Genomic DNA, 13,886 nt, shown 5'->3' with positions numbered 1-13,886 from the left:
GTATTGGTGGTACTTTTTATAGCTACTAAGTGATTTAATAGCATCTTCCTGATTACCATCACATGTTGATGTGCTTTGTGTTTCAGTGAAAGGCGGGACATACCCGGTCTCACCGTCTATACCAGTTAGGCTCCCATCACAAACACTCCGTGCTGGCTCTCCTCACTGGAACCCACCCGGTGTCTGGAATTCTGCATTCTCTCTTCTTCGCAGGTGGCCACCAGCGGCAAATCCTACGTCCCTGAGTTCTTCCGCCTGGAACAGCTGCAGCTGGAGTTTGACTTCGTTTCAGATGAGGAGCTGAATAGAGCCAAACGATTCAGGCTCCTGTGTCTCCGGAGCCAAGAGGTGCCAGAATTCCGAAACTACAAGCCAATCCCAGCATATGACCGAGAAATCATGGACAAGGTATTCCAGGTAAGAAATGGCGGTAATAAGATATCGCTGTGCTGCTTGGCAAACCTTTCTCCATGAGTCTTGCTGTTGATATGTTCTCAGCAGCAATACTGGTTTCTCTTCTGCAGCACTTGACATAGCCTTTCCATTATTTATTTTTCTTGAACCCAATCATAACTCTTATCTCAATACAGTGAGTGACATAACAAAGAAAAATTAGAATTGTAGGGTTGAGGAATATCTTACATGTTAATGTGGCAAATTATCTTGCCTTAGGAGTTCAAGGCCATTTTAAATAAATATATATATATATATATATATATATATATATATATATATATATATATATATTTTTTTTTTTTTTTTTTTACAGAGAGGAAGGGAGAGGGACAGAGAGATAGAAACATCGATGAGAGAGAAACATTGACCTGCTGACTCATTCACACCCCTACTTGGATGTGCCCACAACCAAGACACATGCCCTTGATCAGAATTGAACCTGGAACCTTTCAGTCCACAGGCTGACTCTCTATCCACTGAGCCAAACTGTTTTGGCTCAAGACCATTTTAATCCAACCAGTTAAGTGCAATACCCAGTGGTGAGCACCATGGGGAAACAGATGGGTAGGAGTAGAGCAGCCTTGGGCTGGGAGGGGCACAAAGGAAGTGGGGAGCAGGGCTAGCATCCTGGGCAAGGGTGGCAGGATGCACAGAATAGGGGTTTGGGGGAGTGGGTAGCGGGAGCCATCTGAGGCCATGAGGGCGGGACCTTTGAGGGCTCACAGGTCGTTGGCCTGTGTAGATGGGGCAGGCCAATGAATCCAGACAGGGGCAGTTGTATTTGATGAGGTAAATGGACAGCCATTAGAAACTGATACCAGTAGGACTTTTCATGCAAAAGCTGTTCTGGGAGAATATTTTCAGTCACTTGGTTCTTGTCTGCAGTGTCTGGACTTGTGATTGTGATAAAAACCCAACTTGAACCCAACTTGATGGCTCAGTGGTTAAGCATTGACCCATGAACCTGGAGGTCATGGTTTGATTCCTAGTCAGGGCACAGTGTGGGGCACACAGGACAGCCAATCCAGGATTCTCTCTCATCATTGATGTTTCTATCTCTCTCTCCCTCTCCATTCCTCTCTGAAATCAATAAAAATATATTAAAAGAAAAAACAACTTGAACTAGCTCAGGCTTCATGGGGAGTTTACTGAAAGGTGAAATCCCAAATGGGGCTAAATGTGTAAAGCTGTGTGAACGGCAGGAGGTCATCCGTGCCTTGGTGATGCCTGGATACCGGGTCTGAATGCCACCAGGGCCCCTCCCCGTCCTGCCTGGGCTCCCCTTGCTGTGGTGGCTTCACTTCCTCCCATTGTGGATGGACTCTCTCTGCCTGGCCACATGGGCCCCTTCACTCAAGTTCACATCTACCAAGTTCAGCCCGAAAGGAGAGGTGTGTCCCCTTGCCCCAAGTCTAAAAACCTTGGGACCAGCTTGAGATCCACAGCGTGGGGCAGAGGCCCTGAGTGTGCAGTGTGACCGGGAGAGGACTGAAGGAGGCATGGCTGCTCCTGGGCCCACGTGGAATTTCATTAGTGGAAAAGAAAATGCAGCGGCCTCAGCCGACAGTACCCACTCTAAGTTGGTGACCAAGTCGGCTGCACGCTGATGCTAACTGCTGCTTTGTAATGCTTTGCTTAAATTAGAAAAAGGCAAATAGTAAGCAGGGGGGCCTGGCTGGTGTTTCTAAATGATGAGAGCATTGGCCTTCACCCCTAAGGGTTTGACTCCCGGGGCCTGGATGGCAAGTTCAATCGCAGCAGCCAATCGATGTGTCTCTGATATTGATGTTCCTTTCTTTTTCTCTCTGTGCCCCATCCTCGATCTCTTAAAAAAAAAAAAAAAAAAAAAAAAAGGAAAAGATATCCTCAGGTGAGGATTAAGAGCAACAACAAAAAAATACTAAGCAGAGGCTTTGGCTTTGGCAAAGTTGCTGGGGGAGCTTAGTGCCTTGAACCACAGCCACTGTTCCTGTGTGGCCTCTATTTCTCCCCTCAGGAACATTTCAGATTATAATCACAGGGTGCTCTTCTGCTTCCAAGGCATCAACCCACTGTCTCCGAATTCTGGCTCCCACATCAAAGGCTAATTCTGAGCCAAACATTCAGAGGAAGGCAGAAGAAACAATTAGAACTGTAATTTAGGAACTTGAACCACACGTGATAAATTCTCTAATCTCAGGAGGGCATGAGAAAGGACTAATCCTTTAAAATCATAAGATTAGCAGAAACCGGTTTGGCTCAATGGATAGAGCATCGGCCTATGGACTGAAAGGTCCCAAGTTCGATTCCAGTCAAGGGTATGTACCTTGGTTGCGGGCACATCCCAAGTAGGGATTGTGCAGGAGGCTGCTGATCAATGTTTCTCTCTCATCAATGTTTCTAACTTTCTATCCCTCTCCCTTCCTCTCTGTGAAAAATCAATAAAATCATAAGATTATTTCTTTTTAATTTTTAGGACTATGAGAAGCGGTTACGAGACAGGAATGTCATTGAGACCAAGGACCACATAGATAGCCACCGGGCTGTAGTAGCCAAGTACCTCCAGCAGGTAAGGAATCCACTGTGGACGGCCTTACAGGGAAATGGCCAGCTCCCTGAGGTGGGAGGGAGGACATCCCCTTCTTTTCAATGTCTATGTGGTGCTTAACCCCTCAATGCTGATTGTCTTGTAGTCACAGATATGAAACTGATTAATAGCTTTCTTCATGTTGTGAACATATGAAAACATTAGGATGTATCTCAGCTTGTTGTCCGTGATTCTCTTAAGTGGGGCAGGATGACAAAGAACAGTATTTGACGGTATTTGAATGTTTGCATCATACTATCTTTGCAATAAAATGGAAGGTTTATAAATAACATACTTTCCCCCTAGCTGGTTTAGCTCAGTGGATAAAGAATCAGCCTGCAGACTGAAGGATCTCAGATTCTATTCTAGTCAAGGGCACATGCCTAGGTTATGGGCTTGATCCCCAGTGGGGAGCATGCAGGAGGCAACCAATCAATGATTCTCTCTCATCACTGATGTTTCTTTCTCTCTCTTCCTCTCCCTTCCTCTCAGAAATCAATAAAAATATATTTAAAATAAATAACTAATTGAATGAAGGAATGAATGAATGAATGAATAACATACTTTCTGCCCTAGGCACTAGAAACTTGAAGTGTCTTTGTGTTCTCTCTCTCTCTCTCTCTTTCTCTCTCTCTCTCTCTCTCACTTTTCCTTTCTTCAATAAGTTTAATGTATAAGAAAGGCTACTGTGACTATAATACATTTTTCCCATTCAATTGCTCTGCCTTATAGCTCATGTATAAAACAACAACAACAACAGTTTACAACATTTAAGAGGTCCTTCATTTAAAGGAGCATTAGGAAGTAAACCAGTCTGAACAGGGGAGGACCTCAAGAATCACATCAGAATTACATGTGCTCCCAGACAGGGTCTGGTTTTTGTTGGTTCCTCCGTTCAGCACGCTTTCACCCCCATGTTCCAGACTTCTCCAGGTCCTGGGAATCAGGCGGGGAGCAGAGCAGAGGCCTTAGGAGCTTGACTGTGAGCAAAGCGGGCGGTGTGCAGTGGGAAGTTATGCTGCGGAGAAAGTGAGGGTGCCGGGTGAGGCTGACATTGGGGTGAAGACTCAGAGAAGTCTCAGAAGGACCTGTGAAGGTCTTCGAATGAGAACATTTTAAATAAAACTGCTTTCTTTCCCCAGGTTAGGGAGTCTGTGTTAAATCGTTTCCTAGTTGCAAAACACCATTTTCTTCTTACGGATTTGGTAGTTGAAGAAGAAGTTCCCAATATCAGGTAAAAGCAAACTTTTGTTCCTCCTAAAAATTATTTTTATTGCTTTGTATTAAAAATTTCATGTAGATCTAAGATGCTTGTCATTGTTTAGTGTGTACTTGGGCCAAGAATAATGCTAGAAACGGATAAAGCTTGATTAATGCCTTACAATTGCATTAGGTGAGGGGTCTCTGTTAGTGACACAGATCCTCTCTATCACAGGCCCCAGAACCCTGTCTCCCTTCCCACTGCTGCCACATCAGCTTCGCCAGTCTTTGCCTTTATTTTTAAATATGTTTTTATTGATTTTTAGAGATCAAGGGAGGGAGAAGGAGAGAGAGAGAGAGAGAAGGAGAGAGAGAGAGAGAGAGAGAGAGAGAGAGAGAGAGAGAGAGAGAGAGAGAGAGAAGAACCTAGATGAGTTGCCTCCCTTAAGCATACCCACCTGGAACCAACGGGAATCAAACCGGTGACCTTTCGATGCATGGAATGATGCTCAACCAATTGAGCCACACCAGCCAGGCCGAGCCTTTGCTATTGCAGTCCAAATCTGGCAGCATTTCCCTCCTGCACACACTCCTCCCAATGCCAGCTTCCCTGACTCTCCCATCACGGGGCAGTGGGGTAGCTGAGAACCAGCCACAGAGGTCTGGGAAGCCAGGAGGCAGGGAGGCTGGGAGGTCTGGTCCCAGCACTGCAGCTGGAGGAGAGAGCTGCTGTGTTTGGTGAGGCCAAGGGCAGTGGGAAATGGGTGTTTACACAGGAGCTGGACATTGACTGTAGATGTCTGATTGTCTTACTGTCATTTAAAAAAATCATTTCAAATTGTCTCAACTTGGGGTGGATGCACAAAAGATAGAAGATAACTTTCTCCACTGGTGATCTTGGGCAGTCCATTAACCCCGCGACCCTTCCTGGGACTGAATCTCTTGGCCTCCTAAAAGGGTTATTTCTTGTGTGTGTGTTTCCTCTCCAACGCCAAGGTGGGAAGGAGACAAAACCTTGTGCTGTCCATGGCCACCCCTGACATTGACCTTGCCTCAGAAGAGAGGCTGTGGCCATATGGATCCATGCAAACCCATTATTCTCTGTGCTCTAGGCCCACAGCCTCGTCATTGCATGTTTTATTCAGTCATGAAAATTACACTTAGATTAGATGATGATTTTTTTTTCATGCTCTTTTTCCATTTCTTTTTCTTTTTTATCTGCTTTACTTTCTGCATTAAGTTCTGAAGGCTCGGGGTATGTTCTTTCTTCTTTTCATTTTGATTTGTTCTTGGCTTTAAACTAAGATGTTTCTGTATGTTGTGGTGCCAGCCACCAAGATGCACCCTTGCTGACTGCCATGGAGACCCTGGGAAGCGCCCTCTAGGGGAGGGAGGCGGTATTCACAGAGGCGGGGAGGGGTCCCATTAGGGCCCCTGGCATAGGGATCCCTCTCAGGGCCCAGGTGTGGGTTAGGTCGGTTCTGGGAGAGCAAGCGCTGAAGAAGATGGGCTGTCATTTGTGACCACAGGGGTGGGCCTCGAGTAAGGTGACCAGACGTCCCGCTTTTGGCGGGACAGTACCGATTTTTAACAATTTGTCCCGCGTCCCGCGGCGTTTTAAAAAAGTCCCGATTCTTTGAAAAAAATCGGGCCTTTATTAAAACGCCGCGGGACGCGGGACAATTTGTTAAAAATTGGGATGTCTGGTCACCTTAGCCTAGAGGGCACTGTGCAAAGGGAACTAAACCAGACGGAGAGAAAAATACCAAATGATTTCACTTACAGGTGGAATCAAAATAAGGGTTGAGGTGTCAGAGAATTGGGTGTAGGAGATGTTATTTCAGGGTACAAATGTATAATTAGTAGCTAAGCAGGTCCTGGCCATCTAATGCCCAACAACGTGAATATAGATGACAGTACTGTGTTATAAACCTCAAAGTTGCTAAGAGACTGGATCTTAATTGTTCTCACCACACACACAAAAGACATGACAATTATGTGACGTGATAGAGATGTCAGCTGATGTCATGGTGGGAATCAGACTTAAATATAGGAACCCGTCAACCCAACAGATGGTAGGCCTTACACTTACACAACGCACATCCAATCGCATCTCCGTAAAAATAAATTTGGAATAATGAAAAGTACATAATCGCGCACACACAGAGAGATGGGAGAACATGTTCAATATGTTCCCTCTTCTCACATTTTATTTTGGGGAGGAGAGCGAGCCTTCAGAGTCATACATCGTGTTAACCTGGGATGGATGGGCTTGTTCTTGTTTTACGTGAGTTAATAAACAATAGATGTAAATGTTCAAAAGGAAGAAGGTGGCTGTGAGCCAGAGTGACCCCAGGTGGAACCCCAGCTCCCTGTCCCTAGCGAGGAGCTTTGGCAAATCCTCTCACCGCTCAGAGCCTCCGGATTCTTCATATGGAAAATGGGGTAAACGTTGTGCCTGTGAGGATTAGAAATATTCTGTGTAAGGTGCCTAGCACTGTGCCTGACTCACGAAGGCGCTGATGAAGGGTGGCTGTTCCGTGGGACAGACCCTGGGAAGGATGGAACAGCAGCTACAGAGCCCTTGGGAGTCGCCCCTCCCCAGCTGGCGTGGGCCTCCGGGGCAGAGGGCTCCAGCCCCGCTCAGAGGGAGAGAGCAGCAGAAGAGCAGGTGTTGCAGCCAGAGGCCAGCTCCTCACAGCCTTTGTTCTGTGCCATCTGGTGTCCTCAGCCATGTCAGCTGCCAGATACAGAGCCACAGCTGGGCTTCTGTTTAGTCTCTGAGCCCCAACTTAATGATTGGTTCCAGGCCCTTTCTCCCATGAGTCAGTGAGCACGTTGCTTTCATCTTCCAGGAGGTGTTTGTGTGACATCATCTCAGGGAGAGGGAGGGAGGTGTGAGATCCTCGAGCTCCCTCTGGCATCTCCCTTCTGTGGGAGCCCCTACCACGTCCCACATGGTTCAGGGTTCGAGTTCTGGAGAAGGCCGCACACAAAATGAAGAGACTAGAAAAGAATTAATTTGGGGGAAAGGGGGGCCATGCAGGAGTCCACCTCTAGGGGGAGGACTACCACCGCTCTGCCTTTGGTATCCCTTTTATTAAGGTTATGAGATACACCCATATCCTTTAGGCGGGAAATTCCAGGAATAGACACTCAGCAAGAATTTACATATGATTCACAGGTGGAGGCTGCTTTAATTAACTGTCTCAACTAAACTGTGAGTGATTAGCTCCAACCATTCAGAGCAATTAAGGTTGACCAGCCTTACAGATTCCCTTTTCACATTTCTCTATTAGTGACAGTGATCGGTTTCAGACACCCTTCCTCCTCCAGCAGAGTCGCTGGCGCCATACCTACTGTCATCACCCCACACCTAGCACTTCACCTCAGAGTCCTGGTGCTCTGCAGGCACCTCCTTACCTAATCCTCTCAACAACTCGGGAGCTAGCGTGGAACCCCATTTTACAGACGACAAAACAGAGGCTTAAAATGGTGAAGTCATTTGCTCAAGGTCAAAGAGCCAGTGGAGCCCGGATTCATACCCAGTCTTATCTAACGCCAGAGAGTGAGGTATCCCAGGAAGTGCCTGGAAGGACAGTAAAGTCAGCTGCCAGGAAGATGGGGCATCAAGAAAGGGCTCAGGGGGCTCAGGAGCAGGAGGCCTTTCTAGCTGATGTGCCTAAAGGGGAGACCCTGCCTTGAGGAGGAAGGCGGGGGGGAGGTCCTCCTGTGCGGGGACCAGGGGCAGGCAAAGGCAGAGGGTAGGAGAGAAGGGATGGTTTGAGAGGCTGCAGGGTAAGCAAGAAGGAAAACAAGTCAGGAAACTCAGGGAGGGCCAGAATACCCATTCTTCCTCTGATCAGCAACAGCTACGATAAATGTTAATAATCCATACAGTAGGATCGCTCTCATCTAAGGAGAATTTCCTGATGACTTCCAAAATATTTAGAAAGACAGTTTTCTGGGGCCTTGGGGCAGAGCTTGAGTTGTCTGGTGACTTTCCAGATCTTTCTTTTCCTTGGAGTACTAATTCTATTCTGTAATCATTAGCATTTTGGGCCTAAGCCTTTTCAAGCTGGCAGAACAAAAGCGACCCCTGAGGCCAAGGAGAAAAGGTCGGAAGAAAGTGACAGCCCAAAACCTGTCTGATGGAGACATCAAGCTGCTTGTGAACATCATCCGGGCCTATGACATTCCTGTGAGGAGACCCACCGCAAGGTGAGAGCCCTCGGGCAGCCCTGGATGGACCGTGTGGGGCCCTGGCCAAGCCCATCACTTCTCTATAGCACGCGTGCTCCTGCTTTTAACATAGTGTTATTCTGTGGGGGCCAAAGTCAGTAGTTGCAAGTAATAGAACCAACTTGGTCAATTTAGGCTAAAGAAGTGACCATGATACTGACTCATGGAACTCAGGGACAAGAGGTGCGGCTGAACTAAGGGTAGACTGTAAAGATTAGGATGGTTCTTCTGAGGCCCCATCGTTTCCCTTGCTTGCTTCCCTCTTTGGGTTTGCTTCCTTCTTTGCCATGTGATGGAAGTGGTTCAGCCAGCCAGGGTACCACCCACCAAGCATCAGCTTCTCAATGAAGAGGAAGGGAAAGGTACCTAGGTGAGCTCTCTGGAGATGAGTTTCATTTCTTTAAGAATATCAGCTCTTTCCCAGCTGGTGTGGCCCAGTTGAACATCAACCTATTAACCAGGAGGTCATGTTTTGATTACCAGTCAGGGCACATGCCCAGTTGCGGGCTTGATCCCCAGTGGAGCATACACAAGAGGGGGCTAATCAATGATTCTCTCTCATCCTTGATGCTTGTATCTCTCTCTCTCCCTCTCCCTTCCTCTCTGAAATCAATTAAATATATATATATATATATATATATATATATATATATATATGAATAGCAGCTTTTTAAAAGAGAAAGACAACAAGATCCATGGTTCCTAACTCAAACTAGGAACCCCTGACCCCACCTCTTTGCCAATGAGGCTTGGGAGGTCCAGAGAAGTGTTTACTTAGAATTTGTAGCTCAAGGTTCCTGGAGAAGGCAGGTTCAAAGAAAATGCAGTAGGAGAGGAATTAGATGTACACAAAGAAGGCTGGTGAGGAAGTTTCAGATGCTGCTACCTAAGCGGGGTTGAGGTTCATTTATGGGGAAAGGGCAAGTTCTCCCTCAGGCACCCCCTCGCAGAGGAGAGAGAAGCGGGCTCTGTCCTCTGTCCGTAGCTATCCAGGTGGGTCTAGGGATAGAAGCTGGGGAGTCTGTAGTGATCACCGGGTGACGGGGATGACCAGAGCCTTCCAAAAGGGTCAGCAAGCTTAGAGAGAATGTCTGTTATCAGCCATACATCTTTGGAATAACCATCTGTTCAGTATAGAGCTAGTCTTTCCCTATCATTTATTTTTTTCAAATATTTTCCCCTCTAGCAAATTCCAGCAGCCATCAAGGTCTTCAAGGACTTTCAGGGAAAGGCACGCTGCTTCCCCAACCACACACAGCCCGACGCACAGTGCCGACTACCCCCTCGGCCAGGTGAGATGCCCCAGTACTGGGTCTCTGCTTAGAATCTCACCCCTTATGTGTTTAAGAATTGCCTGGAAACTTCCTGGCCTGTTTACTCTTTTTTTTTTTTTTTTTTTTTGGGGGGGGGGGGTGTATACTATTTAGCAAACATATTCCACCTCCACCAAGAGCGAAAAATTCAACTAGCTGCATGGACTCTTACAATTTGCTTTTGATTTTAAGGTTTTAGTACGTCCTTTTGTAGAAGTCTCTTTTCAACGAACCATTTGCCATACCACGACCGCTGAAGGACCAAACCCCAGCTGGAATGAAGAACTTGAACTTCCGTTTAGGTAAGCACGTGGTACTCTTTAAAGAGCTAGAGGATGTTTTGAAGAGATGGGAAGGAAACAGAGGCTCAGAAGGAAATGGCTGAGGTGAAAGTTTGTGCAGCTAATGAGCTGAAACAAGAATCGGGAGTCCTGGTACTAAGCCCCTTGGTTTCCCTCATGTGCCACAACTGACTCCCGTCAAGAATAAAGTGGGACCCTGGCCAGTTTGCTCAGTAGTTAGAGAGTCAGACTGTAAAGCAAAGAAGGGTCAGGGATTTAATTACTAGTCAAGGTCACATACCGAGGTTGTGGGTTCCCCAGCCCTAGGAGGGGTACCTACAGAAGGCAACCAATCGACCTCTCTCTCTCTCTCTTTCTCCTCCCTCCTCCCTCCCTTCCACTCTCTCTAGAAATCAATGGAACAGATATCCTTGGGTGAGGATGTTAAAAAAGAATAAAGAGGGAAAATGTCCAACTTGTGAGACTCAGGTTCACTGCAGGACGCCACTCTCCTGGCTCTGCCTACGTATCGCCCAAGCCTCCCCTCCCCTCCACCCACGACCCCTGCACTGCTTCTCCTTTCTTCTTGTCTCCCCAACTCTGGAAGCTTTAAGTAAATTTGAGCCTCTCTCGTTTTCTGAAATTATGCTTTTCTCGTACCAAAAATACATAGGCATTTTAAAAAGAAGGAAATCTTACCCTTTGCAACACCATGGATGGACCTGGAGAGCATTGTGCTAAGAGAAATAAGCCAGTCAGAGACAGACAAATTCCATTTGATTGCACTCCTATGTGGAATCTAATAAACAAAATGGACAAACAAAGAAAAGAGAAACATACTCATAGATACAGAGAACAGACTGACAGCTAGAGGAGAGGGGGTGAGGTTGGGGGGAAGCTGGGTGAAAAAGGTGAAGAAATTAAGCAAAAAACAAACAACAACAACAAAAAAAAACATATACAGACAACAGTATGGTAATTGCCAACAGACAGAGGGTTTGGTGCCCTTTCTGTGTGGCTGTGTACGGGCAACATGTGATGGTGTCCACCCTATGCAGACAAATCCTTTAACTGAAAGCACAGCTCCTCGTCCTCACAGCTGCGCTCATGTTTGAGCACTTTTTAAATGTTGACGTTTGCGTGCTCATCATTTCTATTCTTCCCGTTCCCCTGTCCCGGGTCACGTGTGCCCACCTGCAGGGCGCCCAATGGGGACTACAGCATGACCAGCCTGCAGTCCGTGAAAGATGACGTGTTCATTAACATTTTTGATGAAGTGCTGTTCGATGTCTTAGAGGTGAGTTCACCATTCCAGGAAGATGTCCGCACTCATCCTCACACCCTCCGTCCACCACAGAAGACCCGAGCCCATTGTCCATCCTGCTTGTGTTTTGAACGTCTGAAGCTTGACATTAGACCTGGGGAAAGAGAGAAAGGGCGCCAGCTTTCCTATTGTCCATTGTGTGCCAGGAATTGTACCAGGTGCTCTTCACACATCTTTACTTATTTAACTCTAAAATAATGCTGTGGCATAGACTGTTCAATCTCCAACTTATTAGTGAGGAAAGTGAGGTTCAGGCTTCCTTTGGGTCTTAAAACCATTAAGCATCTGAGCCAGAATGGGACTTAGGTCAGTCTGACCGAAGCCCACGTCCGTTCGGTCCAAATCCTGCTGCAGAATTCACCCAGTGAGCGTCTGGAGTTCCTAACTGATCATTTCCCTCCTTTAGGATGACCGGGAAAGAGGAAGTGGAATCCACACACGCATTGAGAGACACTGGCTGGGATGTGTGAAAATTCCATTTAGCACAATATATTGCCAAGCGAGGGTAAGCATCTGGCGTTGGCATGCCATGGGAATGGGGAACTGCTCTACCCGTTTTCTGGTTAAACTTTCTCTGAGACAGCCTGTGTGCCATGCCCCCTGGGGAACGTAAAAACCACTCTAGAAAGTGTCTGGAGGAGGTGGAACAAGGTGGAAACTTGTAAAAATGACAAAGTGGAATGGACAGATGCCGGGAATTAACTTGAAGAAATCAGTCAGGCCGAAACCAGTTTGGCTCAGTGGATAGAGCGTTGGTCTGTGGACTGAATGGTCCCAGGTTCGATTCCGGTCAAGGGCATGTACATTGATTGTGGGCACATCCCCAGCAGGGGGTGTGCAAGAGGCAGCTGATCTATGTTTCTAGCTCTCTATCCCTCTCTTCCTCTCTGTAAAAAGTCAATAAAATATATATATTAAAAAAAAGAAGAAGAAATCAGTCAGCACACCGGACGGCCCACTGACTCAAGTGCATCTCATGAATGTTTCTAGAGTCCTTGCCATTTCTTAGTAGCAATTCGCTCAACTAAGACATCCTTCTTCAGAGTTTAGCAATTTTTCGAAAGCGGTACTTTATGTTAACAACTCTTCCATGACCTATTGCCTCCAGTCTGGGACAGTTAAAGACTCTGAAGTGGCTGTAACGCCCCAGCCCTGAGTCCATGGCAACAAGAGGCATGGAGCCACGAGACAGTGGCCAATCTCACACAGCTGAGGAAGGAGGCTTTAATTCCCCAGGCGACTGGGTAGCAGAGCAGTACTGCCTGGGCCACAGAATCCAGCAGGGCCAAGACCAAGCCTCAACCCTGAGAGGCCCGGGCTGGTTGCATCTCATAGGTCATTTGGAAGTGCAGACCTCCCCAGAAAAAGGGACAGTCTATCGGTGACACTGCCGTGACATGCTTGCCAAAAGAATTCACATGTCCTTCTTCAAATATATTTTAAATGACAAAAAAAATTTTAAGCTCATCATTTTGCAACCAAAATTGCCCATGTGATTGGCCACTGCTGAATTTCACACCGGGAAGAGCACTCAGAAGAGCATATGCTAACTCCTTCTGGATGGATGAATCTCCTTGGCTATACCCAGGTAATGTCCCTTCCTCTCCGGAAGGCATGTCCACTTCTAATTTAAGAAGACCCTTCCCTATTGCTCAGAGACACAAATGCCACTGAAGAGTGAAACCAAAATTTGAATTCTACCGGTATGTCTTCACATTCCAGCCCTGAACTGGTTTGTAGCGCTAGATAGTCTAATAAATATACTGTCGCTTTGACTCAGCAAGAGGTAAAAGCCCTGCCCTTCTGAATCTCTGCGTGGTTAGATCATGTCATGAAAGTGGCTTGTAATCCATTCAGCCCACATTTGCTGGGTACCTGCTGTGTACACAGAACCCCGCTGTCTATCGGAGAAGGGTGAGACATGGGGAGCGGATGACGGATTCTGTTCGCCAAGAACAATCATCGGTAAGGACATCGTAAACATGCACACACCTATAAAGTCGGACAGAATGTGCCCGTGTGGCAGATGAAGAAAACAAACCATGTGTGAGGCTGGTGGAGATGATAGAATAGTTCAGATGAAATAGTGGAGATGATAGAAGGCGATCACATGAAATCGTTACGGTTTTACACGGTGGAGATGGGAGGCTGGGGCACCTGGAAAGGGGGGGTGGCTCCTAACCAGCACCTCCTGAGCAGCGCACCACCCACCAGGCGTTCCTGTCAGTGTTGTACATCATTAACAGTGCCTGCAGATGAGGTACTGCTACCCTCACCCTTTTACAAATGTGCGTGTTGAGACGCAGAGTATAATTCAGGATGTGAGCCCAGGACTCCTTGTGTTCGTATCAACATGCATAACTAGTCCACACTCAGCTGGACCAAGAAAAGGTGAAAAATGAAGCCCTTTCTTTTTTTCTTTTTCTTTTTTTTAATATTTATTTATTTATTTATTTGGTTAACCTTCACCTAAGGACATTGTTTTCTACTAAGAGAGAGAAACA

At 46.7% G+C, this 13,886-nt stretch overlaps 1 protein-coding gene across 5 annotated transcripts in view; it reads left to right on the top strand.

Annotated features, from left to right (window-relative positions):
* The window catches only part of CC2D2A (coiled-coil and C2 domain containing 2A), an 81,774-nt gene that overhangs the window by 44,670 nt on the left and 23,218 nt on the right, over positions 1-13,886 (top strand). For all 5 annotated transcript variants that reach the window (XR_014796122.1, XM_084896765.1, XM_084896768.1 and 2 more), the window contains exons 21-28: positions 214-417; positions 2,912-3,004; positions 4,165-4,256; positions 8,276-8,443; positions 9,651-9,756; positions 9,970-10,079; positions 11,259-11,355; positions 11,789-11,887. Coding sequence is in view for 4 of the 5 variants with exons in the window: in XM_084896765.1 (XP_084752891.1) it covers positions 214-417; positions 2,912-3,004; positions 4,165-4,256; positions 8,276-8,443; positions 9,651-9,756; positions 9,970-10,079; positions 11,259-11,355; positions 11,789-11,887 (969 nt within the window). In the remaining variant the exon portion in view is untranslated. The remainder of the gene's footprint in view (positions 1-213; positions 418-2,911; positions 3,005-4,164; positions 4,257-8,275; positions 8,444-9,650; positions 9,757-9,969; positions 10,080-11,258; positions 11,356-11,788; positions 11,888-13,886) is intronic.

This window comes from Pipistrellus hanaki (genome assembly GCF_964339955.1).
Source record: "Pipistrellus hanaki genome assembly, chromosome: 1".
Classification (NCBI taxonomy): Eukaryota; Metazoa; Chordata; class Mammalia; order Chiroptera; family Vespertilionidae; genus Pipistrellus; species Pipistrellus hanaki.
The sequence above is the reverse complement of the archived record's forward strand: the minus strand, read 5'-3'. Positions and strand labels throughout refer to the sequence as shown.